This window comes from Propithecus coquereli, unplaced genomic scaffold (genome assembly GCF_000956105.1).
Source record: "Propithecus coquereli isolate 6110/MARCELLA unplaced genomic scaffold, Pcoq_1.0 Scaffold83, whole genome shotgun sequence".
Classification (NCBI taxonomy): Eukaryota; Metazoa; Chordata; class Mammalia; order Primates; family Indriidae; genus Propithecus; species Propithecus coquereli.
Window position 1 is genome coordinate 1,260,169 of NW_012154507.1, and position 15,288 is coordinate 1,275,456.

The 15,288-nt window shown below is 33.5% G+C and overlaps 1 protein-coding gene across 1 annotated transcript in view; it reads left to right on the forward strand.

Moving 5' to 3' along the window:
- EXOC5 (exocyst complex component 5) overlaps window positions 1-15,100 on the forward strand; it is a 63,734-nt gene extending 48,634 nt beyond the window's left edge. Inside the window, exons 12-17 of the mRNA XM_012663735.1 lie at window positions 2,726-2,834; window positions 7,032-7,152; window positions 8,406-8,492; window positions 13,160-13,268; window positions 13,461-13,676; window positions 14,305-15,100. Of these exons, the coding sequence (XP_012519189.1) occupies window positions 2,726-2,834; window positions 7,032-7,152; window positions 8,406-8,492; window positions 13,160-13,268; window positions 13,461-13,676; window positions 14,305-14,493 (831 nt within the window). The 3' untranslated portion in view covers window positions 14,494-15,100. The remainder of the gene's footprint in view (window positions 1-2,725; window positions 2,835-7,031; window positions 7,153-8,405; window positions 8,493-13,159; window positions 13,269-13,460; window positions 13,677-14,304) is intronic.
- The last annotated feature ends 188 nt before the right edge of the window (window positions 15,101-15,288 follow it).

Below are 15,288 nucleotides of genomic sequence, written 5' to 3' on the forward strand. Positions count from 1 at the left end.
TTTTCTATGTAGACTGTCATATTATCTGCCCATAAAGACAGTTTTATTTATTTTTTCCAATATAGATGCCTTTTAGTTTGTTCTTTTTCCTTACTGCACTGGCCATACTCCCAGCACAATGTTGAATAAAAGTGGTGAGAGCAAACACCTTGCATTATTCCTGATCTTAAGAGTAAAGCATTCAGTCTTTCACCACTAAGTGTGATGCTAACTGGGTTTTTCATAGATGTTCTCTTTGAGATTGAGACAATTCTTTTTGATTCTAGTTTGTTAAGTGTTTCTGCAAGGATTAGATGTTAGATTTTGTCAAATGTTTTCTTTTTATTCTGTTAATATGGTAAATTATATTGATTGATTTTCAAATGTTAGCCTTGCATTCCTTTCATAAACCCTGATTGGTCATGAATTGACCATTGTCCTATTTATATATTGTTGGATTAGGTTTCCTAAACTTTTGTTAAGAACTCTTACATCTGTGTTCATGAGGGATGTTGGCCTCTTTTAAGTCTTTGGTTTTGGTAACAGGATAATGTTGGCCTCATAGGATGAGTTTGGAAGTGTTTCCACCACTCATTATTCAGTTTTCTGGAAGAGTTTGTGTAGAATTGGTATTCTTTCTTTCTTAAATAATTGGTAGGATTCACTAGTGAAGTCATTTGGGCCTGCAGTTTTATGTGTGAGGATTTTTACCTACAGTTCAACTTCTTTAGTAAATAAAGAACTATTCAGTTTATCTGTGTCTTCTTAAGTGAGCTTTGGTAGTTTGTGTCTTCTAAGGATTTGTATATTTAATATCAGTTGTTGAATTTATTGTAATAAAATCATTCATGGTATTTTCTTATTATCCTTTTAGTATCTGTAGAATCTATGGTGATGTCAGCTCTTTCATTCCTAGTGTTGGTAATTTGTGTCATTTTTTTTTTCCCCCGACCAATCTGGCTAGAAGTTTAGTACTTTTATTGATTTTCCCAAAGAACCAGTTTTTGGTTTTATTAATTTTTCTCTTTTGTTTTTCTGTTTTGTATTTCATTGGTTTCTACTTTATATTACTTTTTTCTTCTATTTACTTTGGTTTCATTTGCCTTCTTTTTCTAGTTTTTTAAGGTGGAAGCTGAGGTCATTGATTTGAGACCTTTCTTCTTTTCTAATACAGGCATTTAATCTTAAAAGTTTCCCTGTAAGTACTGCTTTAGCTGTATCCCAAAATTTTTGGTATGTTATGTTTTATTTTCATTCATTTCAGATGCTTTTTAATTTCTCTTTTGGTTTCTTTTAGCTCAAGAGTGATTTCAAAGTATATTATCTAGTTGCCAGATATTTGGGGATTTGTTAGATATCTTTCTATTATTGATTGCAAATTTGATTTCATTGTGATCAGAGGATGTATTTTGTACAATGTGAATCCTTTTTAAATTTATTGAGATTTGTTTTTTAGCCCAGAATATGGTCCATCTTGATAAATGTTTTGTGTCCACTTGAAGAAAATGTATATCCTGATGTTGTTGGATGGAGTATTCTATAAATGTCAGTTTGGTCCAGTTGCCTAGGTTGTTGACGTCTTCTATATCCTTAACCAATTTTCAGTCTACCTCTTTTATCTATTATGCATGAATGTTTGGATGTAAACAGAAGGGTGAGACACTTAATTTATCCTTATGGCTTGTGAAGAAGGTTAAGGGTATTTTTTGACCATCAGTCAGCAAAGGAGAAGGGTGAAGGTTGGGGTAAAGAGACTGAAGAAGGGTGAAGGTTGGGGTAGTTATTAAGAAGACCAAGAAAGGAGTTGAGTGATACTAAATCGGTATTTATAATCAGTGGGGATTTAAAGTTGGTTATGGAATTCTTCATCAACTCCCAACTTTATACATCAGCTACTAAGTGTTAACCCTGAAAGGGTACATGAATGGAGGCTACAAATATAGCTTTGACAAAGGGAGAAATCAATTTATAAATAATATAGAAAGCAGTGAGAAGAAGTCATGAGTCATTTTCTAAATTTTTAAGAGGGATTTCATTTTCTCAGCATAACTAACTAATAATTCTTTTACTAAATAGTTTAGAAGTGGCAGCACCAAAATGAACATTGTGAGCTCACCATGTGCCAAATACTGTGCTAAAAAAACTTTACATTTATTTTCTTATTTTATTCTCAACTCAAGGCTAGAATCAAGTACTGTTAATATTATTCCCATCTTACAAATAGGGAAATAGAGGAAATAAAGGTTCACTCAACTAGGAAATGATGAAACTGTGATTTGAGCCTGTCATATTTTATAGTGCATCTGTTATTAACTTCCCCATCTTCACTCCCCAATAAAATGAAGAATTCTTTTAATTACGAGTTTTACTAGAATAGCTCTTGTTCAGTAGGTGGCTATCAAACCTCTTTGGCCCGCAATAAGAAATGCATTTTACATAGTAGCCCTGTGTGCAAATTATATGTATATGTGTGTGAATGTATTTTATAAAAGTATACTTGGATTTCATTAATGGATTACAATCCAAGTTTGAGAAATACTGCTGCAAGTCAGGAGAATTATAAAAAAATGTGGACTATTATAATTGTGTGTGTGTATGTGTGTGTGTGTGAGGGGGTGGGATATGAGTTATTTTGATACCTGAAAAATACTATGTCTTATACAAAATTGAGTGCTAAAAAAAAAAAAGTTGGCTTTTTAAAAAGGTAGACTTGAGGAGTGATTTTTTTGTTTGTTTGTTTTTAAAGCTCTCTGATCCTTCTGATTTACCAAGGAATGCCTTTAGAATTTTTACCATTCTTGTGGAATTTTTATGTATTGAGCATATTGATTATGCTTTGGAAACAGGACTTGCTGGTAAGTATATTTGTGTTACACTTGTGTTAAATTCCTTTCGTCCTGCTTGGTTAAACTATATGCATAATATTGTTTATTTTATATATAATCATCTTTGCATGTCAAATTCAGTTCAGAGCAAAGAATTTTGAGCTTCTACCATGAAAAGATTTGCCAGGTGCCGAAAGCTGTACAAAATGGTCCTCTTATATTGTTTACATCCAGCAGAGTAAAGTAATAAGCTACGTAAGTCACTACAATATGTGACACAGTATAGGCACAACATATTATAATGCTGTGAGTTATAAAATGTCAAGGAACAGAAGTCAAGGTGAAAACAATTGGTTGGGGAATTGTGTATTGTAAGGTTTAGAAAGGAAAATATTAAAAAATAAGTCTGGAAAGGAATAGATTCATATTAAAATTTTTCTTTTGCTTTTGGTCCTTTGGGCTTACTACATAGTATTAGTAGTGTAACAATGACTTGTGTTCCAGTCTTATTAATCCAGTTGCCCACTTGATCTCTCCACTTGATCAGTAGGCATCTCAAATTTAACATATCCGAAATGAAAGTCTTTATCTTCCTTCTAAGCCTGTTCCACTCTTATTCTTCCCCATGTCATTAAAAGGCATTATCAATATGTATAATTATTATATGTCAATTAAAAAAAAAGACATTACCATTTACTAGTTGTTCAAACAAGCTTCACTCAAACCCAGGAGTTACCTTAATTCTTCTTTTCATCAACCCTGACAGCCAACCCATTGACAAGTCCTGTCAGTATATTAATACTTCCAACCATAACTCAAATTCATCTACTTTTCTGTATCTCCTTGGATGCCATCCTAGTTTAAACACCATCTTATCTGTCTACTTATAACTGGTTTCCCTCTATTACTGGCTTTGTGTAACAGCCAGTTTAATTGTCATTTCCCTATTTAAGACCCTTTAGTGGCTTCCTATTACTCTTAGAGGGAAACCAACAACAAACTCTTTAGAAAAGCATGATTTTTGATCCTAGCCTCTTACATATTCATCCTCATTGATATTTCATCCCCCCTCACTGCTCAAGTCACTCTGACTTTTGTTGTTTTTCCTCACTTAGGCTATTTGCAATTGATTTTCCCCATCCCTCAAATGCTCTTGCCTCAGCCCTTCTCATGGCTGGCTTTTCAACCAACTGATCTGAACTAAGATGTCACCTTCTCAGAGAGGCCCTTCCTGATTATCCTAACCAAAGTAGTCCTCCTCTTGCAGCCCAGTTACTCATTATCTCATCATTGAATTAACTTTTTTTATAGCAGTTATCACAGTGAAATTTTCTTCTATTAATGTTTACCTCCACTCACCAGAATTCATTCATTTAACACATACTTATTAAGTGTCTACTCCTGTACCTGTGGAGTTTTACATTCTTGTGGAAAAGATAGACAAATGTGTAGCAGTGCAATGAAAAAAAGTAAAACTAGGTAAGGGGTAGAGAATAGTAATGGGGAGTTAGGATAGAAGATTCAAGGGCAGAAGGCTTTTTTTTTTTTTTTTTTTGAAAGGATTGTCAGAGAAGGCCTCTCTAAGGAGACATGAATCAGAGAGCTGAATGAAGTGAAAGAGTAAATTGAGTATTTGGAGAGAGAGTGTTCTGGGTAGAAACAATAGCATGTAAGCTCTCTTAGGGGTAGGAATTTTGTCTGTTTTATTCATTGTTGTACTCTAACATCTAAAAAGTACATAGTAGATAACTCAAAATTTTTATGGACTATATACATTCCATAAAGTTTCTAATATTGAACCAAAATTAGCCATAATTCAGTCATTTTGCCTTAACTGTGGTTTTTCTTACCCATTTTTCACACTGTTGCTCTTATGACATAGGTGAGCATTTTTTAAAACTTAATTACAGCAGACCCTTGATATCAAATATTTAACGTTTGCCATTTGCAAATGACTTAATATGGCAGTTTATATTGGTAATACCTCAAAGATGTGAGGATAAAGAAGATAACAAAAAAGTAACATGAATTTATATATGTGTGGTATGAAGGATTTGTAATTTAGCTAGTATGAAAATCTGGCATCTCCAGGCACTATTCTCAATTTGGAAAGATTTAGGAAATTACCTTGTAGGATAGATTCCTCATATTCATAAGTATTTTCCAAGCAGCTATTTAGTTAGTATTCACTGCTATTATTTTTAATGATTTTATAAAATTCTGTCACATACATATAAAGTTACTACACTCTGTTATTAGACATCTTGCATCTTTTCAAGTTTTTGGTAATATAAATAATGCTGCATTGAATATTGTAGAGCTTAAAATTATTTTTCTGATTTTGATTAATTTTCTTTGGATAAAATCCCAGAGTGAAAGTGTGAGATAGATTTTGTATACAAAATTTAAAATTGTTGCTATATAATTTTTTTGTTTTTTCGTATCAATATAAACTATTTTCCTAAAGGTTTTCTTTCTCCACCAGTTTATGCTGCTCCTGGCATGTATGTATGTACCAGTGTTGCTATATAATTTTTTTGTTTTTTCATATCAATATAAACTATTTTCCTAAAGGTTTTCTTTCTCCACCAGTTTATGCTGCTCCTGGCATGTATGTATGTACCAGTTTTTCTGTAATTATTGAGTATTCCACAAAAACTTTAATAGTTTAGTGGTTAAAAACATACATCAATATTGCCTTAATTTTCATGTTTTTCATTAATAGCATAGGTTAGTATTTTCTGTATGTATAAATTTTTTTCTCTTGTAAGTTTATTTGTATCGGAGCCTTTAATTTTCTTATCAATTGGTAATTTTGTCTTTTGTGGGGAAAAAAATCACCTTTGTTTTGCATGTTTAAGACTTTGAAAAAAAATTATCATCCTAACAGTGGTCCCAACCTTTTCGGCACCAGGGGACAGGTCTCATGGAAGAGTTTTTCACGGACTGGGGTGGAGGTGGTGGTGATGTGTGCAATGGGGAGCAGCTATAAATACGCTTGTTGGCTGCTCATCTCCTGCTGTGGGTGCACTTCTCCCCCTTCCTAAGTTTCATGGAAGACAATTTTTCACTTGGGGCGGGGGTTGGGGGGAGGCGGGCAGGGTATGTATGGAAAGAGGGGGGAAATGGAGCTCTGTTCCCTAACAGGCTGCAGATGAGTGGGATTGGGGACCGCAGCTATAAAGGACTCTAGATATTAAGCCTGTATTTTCTCATTAGCTGTGAATATTTTTCTTAGTCTCTTACATCTTTTAATTTTCGCTAGAAACATAAACATCTAGAGCTAAAAGGGACCTTAGAGGTCTTCTGTTATTCTTTACAAAAAGAAGGAAACTGAAATCCAGAGAGGTCAGCTGACATTTTGGAGTCAGAATGTGGAGTGGCTTGATTGATTCTGTAGAGGGTAAGGAGATTTTGAGAATTTTTGAGGAAATAATGGAGAGCACTAGTAGTGGTAAGTGAAATGTGTAAGTTTAGGCACATTGCTATGACAGCGGTATATAGGATAAAATATAAAGAGACTTGAACAAGGAAGACCAATAAGAAAACTGTTTTCACTTTGGGAGGCAGAGGCAGGAGGATTACTTGAGGCTAGAAGTTCAAGACCAGCTTGGGCAACACAGCGAGAACTTGTCTCTACAAAAAATAAAAAAAATTAGCCCGCACAATGGTGCGAGCCTGTAGTCCTAGCCACTCGGGAGGCTGAGACAGGAGAATCGCTTGAGCCCAGGAGTTCCAGGCTGCAGTGAGCTATGATCCCACCGCCACACTCTAGCCTGTGCAGCAGAGTGAGGCTCCATCTCCGAAAAAAAAAAAAAAAGAAAAAATTATTTTAAGTATTATCAGAGATGAGAGGCCTGGTTATAAGAAAAATGGTAAGAATGTATTCCTGTCTCATGTGAATCATTGGACACCAGAGAGTTGAGAAAGGGAAGAAGGTAGAGCCCAAGATGGTTTGTTGATCTATTTTTTGATTTATCTAAGCAAATCGTGAAGGCTAAGTAGATGGTGAAAATTTAAACACCAAAATAACTTAGGGTGAGTTTTATTAATAATAAGCTTAAGTTTGTTTATATATTTCCTCTTCTGTCCATAAAAATCATTGCTGATTTGTTAAAACAGAAATTACTTTTATTTATGTGTATATAAAACCACATTCTTTCTTTCTACTGCCAAGATGAATTTCTTCAAGGGTAATTCTAACGTATGTATGCTTTCCAATTTTAGGCATTCCTTCTTCAGATTCTAGGAATGCAAATCTCTATTTTTTGGATGTTGTACAACAGGCCAATACTATTTTTCATCTTTTTGACAAGCAGTTTAATGATCACCTTATGCCACTAATAAGGTTAGTCAAATTTTCTGATTTTCATTGATATTTTAATGAATATTAAAATATTCTGCATATATTTTTATTAAATTTTAAAAATAGGACGTTTTCATAAAAATATCAAACAGGATAGGTGATATGAAATAAAACATAAAAGTCCTTATGAAATAAAACATAAAAGTCCTTATGAAATAAAATGTAAAAGTCCTTTTTCTTCATCCTTGTATTCCTGTTTTCTTTTTCTACTATGTTATTAATTTTGATATATTTGAAAAGACTTAATGTGTCGTAAACCTAGAACTGAAATCTGTTGTGAAAGAGGACCTCCAGCTTAGTGGAGCTCAGCAAATTTGACATCCTTCAAAAGATCCAACAGACACAGTCCACTTGTATCCACTTGTTGTAATATAAAGAGATACAAAAAAATTTATGAGATTAATAGGACAGATTTTGGTGAGGCATTGAGTAAGGTTTAGCTTATATCTTTATATCAATTTATGTGAACTTTTTAAAGCATGTGAGAAATAAGATAGTGTATATGTGAACATGCTTTGCAAAATTGTCTTTTTAGCACTATTATTAAAGAGAAAAAATATATAAAATTTTTGGCATTTTGTTATAAATATTGATATGCCAAGACTAGTCCGGAAACAGACTCAGAGATCACTTATGATTCTTTGAAAGGGAATTTACTTTTAAAGAACTGTTAGGCCACATAACAGAGAATTCACACAATTCTTAGGGTTGCACATTCCTTGATATTTTTAACATTTTTGATAGCATTCAGAAGACAAATATGATTGTCAAGTTTTTTTAAACTTAAGAAAGCTAAATATAACTGGATTGGCTGTTAGCCTCCAAATTTTAATTAGTATGATTTACTATGTTCTTAATACTCGTGATACCCTATGACTTTTCTTATTACTATACTAGATATTTATTTATAAAGGAAACCAAATAATTCCAAAATTTCAAAATCACATTCTTAGGTGATGTCTGTTTAGGGATCAGAGTAACAAATTTAAATCGTCCTCTTTCTTCCCTTTTAATTGGTTAATTGTTTCTAGTGTGACTATTACAATACATTAGGCATAGTGAATGTTAAGTAATTCCTTCTTACGTGCTGCTTGGATTTGTGAACAAATTAAAATAATATGTGTGTATATGTATTTATAAAGGTACATAATATAATAGCATTTGCATGTGAAAAGATTTAGAAATTATAAGGTTCTTAATGTGATTTTTTTTTTCCTCCTTTAAATATATAATAGCTCTTCTCCTAAGTTATCTGAATGCCTTCAGAAGAAAAAAGAAATAATTGAACAAATGGAGATGAAATTGGATACTGGCATTGATAGGCAAGTTGCTGGTTTTATTTTTTTCTCTTATAATTCTTAAATTGGAAAAACACTGTGTCATAGCAGCATGAAAATAATTTTTAAAGAAATCTATCTTAATTCTACCATCTTGTTATAACATTTGATTTTATTTTTGCATATTGCCTTCATCCTTATTAGAATGTTATTTTTGTTGGATTTTGAGGGTTTTTTTTATTTTGGACTATCTCAGCTTTTGACACGCTTTTCTCACTAAGCTTAATCATTGATTTAAAGTCAATTTATAAAAAACATAATATCTGCAAAGCATAACAAAGCAAAACACAATAAAACCAGATAGGTCTATATATCCAGAAGTGGGATTCTGGGTCATATAGTAGTTCTATTTTTAATTTTTTCAGAAATCTCTGTACTGTTTTCCATAATGGCTGTACCAATTTACATTCCTACCAACATTCCTACCAGTGTAGGAATTACATTCCTACCAGTGTACAAGTACTTTCTTTTCTTCACATTCTCACCAACACTTGTTATTTCTTGCTTTATTTGAAAAATAGCCATCCTAATAGGTGTGAACTGATATTTCATTTCCCTAATGACTAGTGCCATTGAGCACCTTTTCATGTACCTGTTGGCCATTTGTATAATATGTCATCCTTATAAAAATGTCTATGCAGGTCCTTTGCCCTTTTTAAAATTGGGTTATCTGTTTTTTTGCTGTTGAATTGCTTGAGTTCCTTATATGTTTTGGATATTAACCCCCTGTGGGATGTATGGTTTGGAAATATTTTCTCCTATTGGAGAAAATCACTTTATTGGTTCTCTTCACTTTATTGGTTGTTTTCATTACTGTGCAGAAACTCTTTAGTTTGAGAAAAATCTCACTTTTGCATAGTTTTGCTTTTATTGCTTGTGCTTTTGGGGTCATATCCAAAAAAATCTTTGCCAACACCAGTGTCAAGAAGCATTTTTTTTTGCTGAGCATGGCAGCTGATGCCTGTAATCCTAGCACTTCAGGAGGCTTAGGCAGGAGGATCTCTTGAGGCCAGCAGTTTGAGACCAGCCTGAGCAACATAGTGAGACTTCATCTCTACAAAAGTATGAAAAAATTAGCTGGGCATAGTGGCACATGCCTGTAGTCCCAGATAATTGAGAGACTGAGGCAGAAGGGTTGCCTGAGCCCAGGAGTTTGTGGTTGCAGTAAGCTATGATGACACAACTACACTCTAGCCTAGGCGATAGAATGAGACCTTGTCTCAAAAAAAAAAAAAAAAAAGGAAAAGAAAAGAAATTTTTTCCTATATTTTCTTCTAATAGTTTTACAGTTCTAGGTCTTATATTAAAATCTTTAATCTGAGTTGATTTTTTTGTATAAGGGTGCAGTCTCATTTTTATGTGTGTATATATCCAGTTTTCCTAGCACTGTTTATTGAAGAGACTATCCTTTCACTGTTTTGTGGCTTTGGTACCCTTGTTGAAGATGAGTTGACCATAAATGCATGGATTTACTTCTGGGCTCTGAATTCTGTTCATTGGTCTGTTTGTCTTTTATGCCAGTACCATACTGTTTTAATTACTATAGCCCTGTAATATATTTTGAAACCAATAAGTGTGATGTTTCCAGATTTTTTGTTGTTTTTGTTGTTCTTACTCAAGATTACTTTGGCTACTCAGGATCTTTTGTGGTTCCACTTGAATTTCAGGTTTGTTTTTTCTATTTCTGTGAAAAATCCTATTGGACTTTTGATAGGGAATACATTGAATCTGTAGATCACTTTGTGTACCATGGACATGTTAACAATATTAATTTTTCCAATCCACAAATATGGGATGTGTTTCCATTTATTTATGTCTTCTTTAATTTCTTTTAGCAATATTTTATAGTTTTCAGTATATAAGTCTTCTAGTTCTTTGGGAGGCTGAGGCAGGAGGATTACTTGAGGCCAAGAGTTCAAGAATAGCTTAAGCAACATAGCAAGACCCTGTCTCTACAAAAAATAAAAAAAAGTAGCCAGGAATGGTGGCATGTGCCTGTAGTCCCAGTTACTTGGGAGGCTAAGGCAGGAGGATTACTTGAGCCTGGGAGTTAGAGGCTGCAGTGAACTATGACCACACCACTGTACTCCCGCCTAGGCAACAGAGCTAAAAAAAAGAAAAAGAAAAAAACGAAAAAGAGGAAGCCTTTATGTTTATCTATAGCACAGTCAAGCTATTGGAGAAACTGTATAGCATCATAAGTGTGAAACATCTTACAGAAGAGTATGGTGTTAGAATGACCACTATATGTGACCTAAAGAAACAGAAGAAAAACTATTGAAGTTCTGTGCTGAAAGTGGTGAACAGAAGTTAATGAAAAATAGAAAAACACTACATAAACTAAAAATGAAGGTCTCAATCATGTACCGAAAGAATGGATTCATCAGCATTGTAGTGAACACATGCCATTTAATGGTATGCTGATCATGAAACAAAAATCTATCCTGGATGAACTGAAAATTGAAGGGAATTGTGAATATTCAATAGGCTAGTTGCATTTTAAATATTTGTGGTGAAAAAGCATCTGTTGATCATGAAGCAGTGGAGAAATTCATTGACAAGTTTGCCAAGGTCATCACTGATGAAAATCGGATGCCAGAACAAGTCTATAATGCTGATGAAACATCACTGTTTTGGCATTATTGCTCCAGAAGGACCCTGACTACAGCTGATGAGGCAGACCGTTAGGAATTAAGGATGCCAAGGACAGTATAACTATACTGGGATGTACTAATGTAGCAGGCACGCATAAGTGAAAACTTGCTGTAATAGGCAAAATCTTGCATCCACACTGCTTTCAAGGAGTGAATTTCTTGCCAGTCCATTATTATGCTAACAAAAATGCATGCATTATCAGCAACATTTTTTCTGATTGGTTTCATAAACATTTTGTACTAGTGGCTTGCTTTTACTGCAGGGAAGACGGACTGGATGACAACTGCAAGATTTGTCATTTGACAACAGATCTGTTCATCCTCCAGGTGAAATTCATTAAAAGTCATGACTGTACTTTTTCTCAAATGTAGCTTCATTAATTCAGCCTCATGACCAGGATCTTCTTAGATCAATGAAGAATAATTATAAAAACACTTTGTTGTTCAGCATGCCAGCAGCATCGAAAAGAGGTATGGGTGTGGAAGGTTTTCAAAAGGAGTTTATCATGAAGGATGCCTTATGTGCTGTTGCCAACACCTGGGACACAATGACTAAAGACATAGCTGTGCATGCCTGGCCTATGACTATGTTCAGTGATGATGATGAACAAAGTAATGACTTTGAAGGATTCTTTCTGTATGTGAAGTGAGGAAAAAAATGTCTGACCTGTTTACATATGCAAAAAATACACCTTCAGAGTCCATCAGTAAGCTGAACAAAGTGGAAATTGAAGAGGTTTAACATCAATATTGAGGGTCCAGTTATTCATTCATTGACTGATAATGAAATAGCCAAAATGGTTCTGAATCAAGGTGATCGTGATAATAGCGATGATTAAGATGATGTTGCCAACACTGCCGAAAAAGTGCCTATAGACGACATGGAGAAGAAAACGTGCTATAGGCTTAGTAAAGGATTAGGGCAGCGTGCATTCATAACAGAACAAAGAACCATGTCAGTTTGTAAAAATTAAAGAGAGACTTCTAAGATAAAAACTCTTGTTAATGTGGCAGGTGACTGGAGGAAACATTTAAAAAGCCATTCAGCAGAATGCCTGCTCATCCCTAGAGGACCTGCTTCCTCGTCCCTCAATTGCTTTGCATGTTTCTTGTCACCTAAAAAAAAAAAAAAAAAACAGTACAGTGCACAGTAACCTTTTAATCAAAATACAACATCATAGGTGGAGACTGAAAGCCTGCCATTTGTCGTTGCTGCTGTTTAATAGCCAATGCAAATATTATGGTATTGCCACTGTGTTTAGTTACCCTGAACACGTTATTTTTTTCACTGTACTAATGGCACGTCATATTTTTTACTGTTAAATACTTACATGCGAATAAATGTAAAAAAAATGGTTGTTCTCTGGTAGCATATAAATTCAGAGTCAGGCATGATGGTGATGCCAAACGACCACAGATTGTCCACATGGGTAGCTGAGATAGTCACACCCTTGCTTTCTGATGCTTCCGTTTCATGCACAAAATTATGAAAAGTGTTGTATAAAATTACCTTCAGGCTTTGTGTATAAGGTATATATGAACATAAATGAATTTTATGTTTAGATTTGGGTCCCATCCCCAAGATATCTCATCATGTATATATACAAATATTCCAAAATCTAAAAAAATCCAAAACACTTCTGATTCTAAGTATTTTAGATAAGAGTTACTCAACTTGTATATTGTTTTGCCTTTGAAGATCCTTGGTTGTTAAGGGAACGAATTAGTAACAGGCTTCTAAGATTTTTAAGATTTTCTTAAATAAAGTATTGTTCAAAGAATATGCCCTCTGTTTTGAGCAGGAAGATGATAAAACCAAGAGCTCTTTGATATTAAGACCTAGAACTTACTTTTTCTAAAATCTAGAGTTTACCGACAGCAAAATAGTTTTATGGTGGCATGAAATTAAATAATTTTCATTTAATTTAGCACAAGTAATATAAAAGTAAATGTAGAATAAATTACATGATTAAATATATTGTGTTCTTAATTCTCTAGGACATTAAACTGTATGATTGGACAAATGAAGCATATCTTGACTGCAGAACAAAAGAAAACAGATTTTAAGCCAGAAGATGAAAACAATGTTTTAATTCAATATACTAATGTGAGTAAAATGATTCAATTTGCTAAAAGAATATCTGCTTTGTTAATACGTTGTTAACATTTTCATTGTTGTATCTTACTATGCCCTAAGTTTTTTTTTTATACTTAGAGATTAATGAGAAACTGTATGTATTTTCTCTTTAGCTGAGCTAATATACGTTTCTGTATAATAAGTGTATAAAAACTTTTACAGGCCTGTGTAAAAGTCTGTGCTTATGTACGAAAACAAGTGGAGAAGATTAAAAACTCCATGGATGGGAAAAATGTAGACACAGTTTTAATGGAACTTGGAGTACGTTTTCATCGACTTATTTATGAGCATCTTCAACAGTATTCCTACAGTTGTATGGGTGGCATGTTAGCAATTTGTGATGTAGCTGAATATAGGAAATGTGCCAAAGACTTCAAGGTATGTATACATAAATATCAAATTTGTAAATAGGCTCAGGAACATAAGTCAGACTGTTAAAAATCTATATTTACTTGTATGTAATAACTAGTGAAAAGTTTGTAACTTTTGTTGATATTGTGTGAGAGAGATCTAATACATCTTTACCTGAAGAAGTGTTGTTCCAATCATATTTTCAATATTAACACATTTTGCCTCATGTTTTATTTTCAGTTCCACAGTCCTGACCTTATTGACATCCATGGCTAATGCTATATATGTCACACATTAGGAAAATAATACCCTTTCTTCATGTATGTCTCTCTGAAATCATTTTTTCCTAAGGTTTGAATTATTTAAGAAAAGTGCTATATTAATGATAGATAACTAGTTCTAGTCCACCAAAGTATAAAATGATTGTTACTATTAAAGGAAAGTGACATAATACCTTTTTAAAAGATTATAGATTTTATGTAACTACTGAAATCTTTGAGTTTTAACCCTTTAGGTGCTTTAAAAAAATTTCTCATGTCTAGAACTCCTCCCATACCAGTAAGTCCTGACTGACTGTATGTGAGAAGTTACAAACTAATTGTAAAACTGGAAATTATTTCGTTTCAATGTTATTTTTTTCCTTCTCTCAATTCAGATTCCATTGGTATTACATCTTTTCGATACTCTGCATGCACTTTGCAATCTTCTGGTAGTTGCCCCAGACAATTTAAAGCAAGTCTGCTCAGGAGAACAACTTGCTAATCTGGACAAGAACATACTTCACTCCTTCGTACAACTTCGTGCTGACTATAGATCTGCCCGCCTTGCTCGACACTTCAGCTGAGGTTCAATTTACAAAGGGAATGTGTTGTACTTCAGCAGGCCTTGGTTGATAGAAAGCACAGGAGACTCCTTATGACACAGCCAACATTTTATGGAAAAAATGACTGGAAGAAAACAGCAGCCATAGTTACCTTTGAGGTTTTATTTGATGTTTGGACATCACTTAGCTATATTTTGCTTTTCCCCCCTAAGTTGAATTTTAATTCCATTCTTGAACTTACAAATTTCAAGTTCTGTAAAACTAGATGTGACTGTTTTCATTCTGGAAAATGTCGGTATCAGAAGGCAAATGAAATATTACCAGTGTTCTGGTTTTAGTTCTTTAACATATTCCATTTGGAAATTTTACCATTCTGTTTTGCATTAATAATAGGTGAAATACAGCAAAACCAAGTTTAATGTTCACCAATTTTTAATGTCCTTTTCAGCACTGGTAATTGTTAATCAAGTTATTTTAAGTTTTCCCAAGGAACTTTTTGCCTCTTTCAAAAGGTTAACAGCATAACTTCTGCAGTTGGTTGATTGGATTTTTTCTGAGGTAGAACAATAATACGATTCCAAGAAAAATGTCATAAACTAAATTAAAATGGTGAAATGTTTTATGTAGATATTAGGAGTGGTTCATAATACGTCTGCTTTCTGGGTAAGACTTAAAGTTTACTATTTCTTATTTGGTAAATAGATTTTAAGCCAATTCTAGCAAGGAATTAATAAAACTACCTTATTTTATATTTCATTTTTAGATAAGGTAGCAGACCTTAACTAAAGAACTGTGTATTTATTCATTATTTTAATA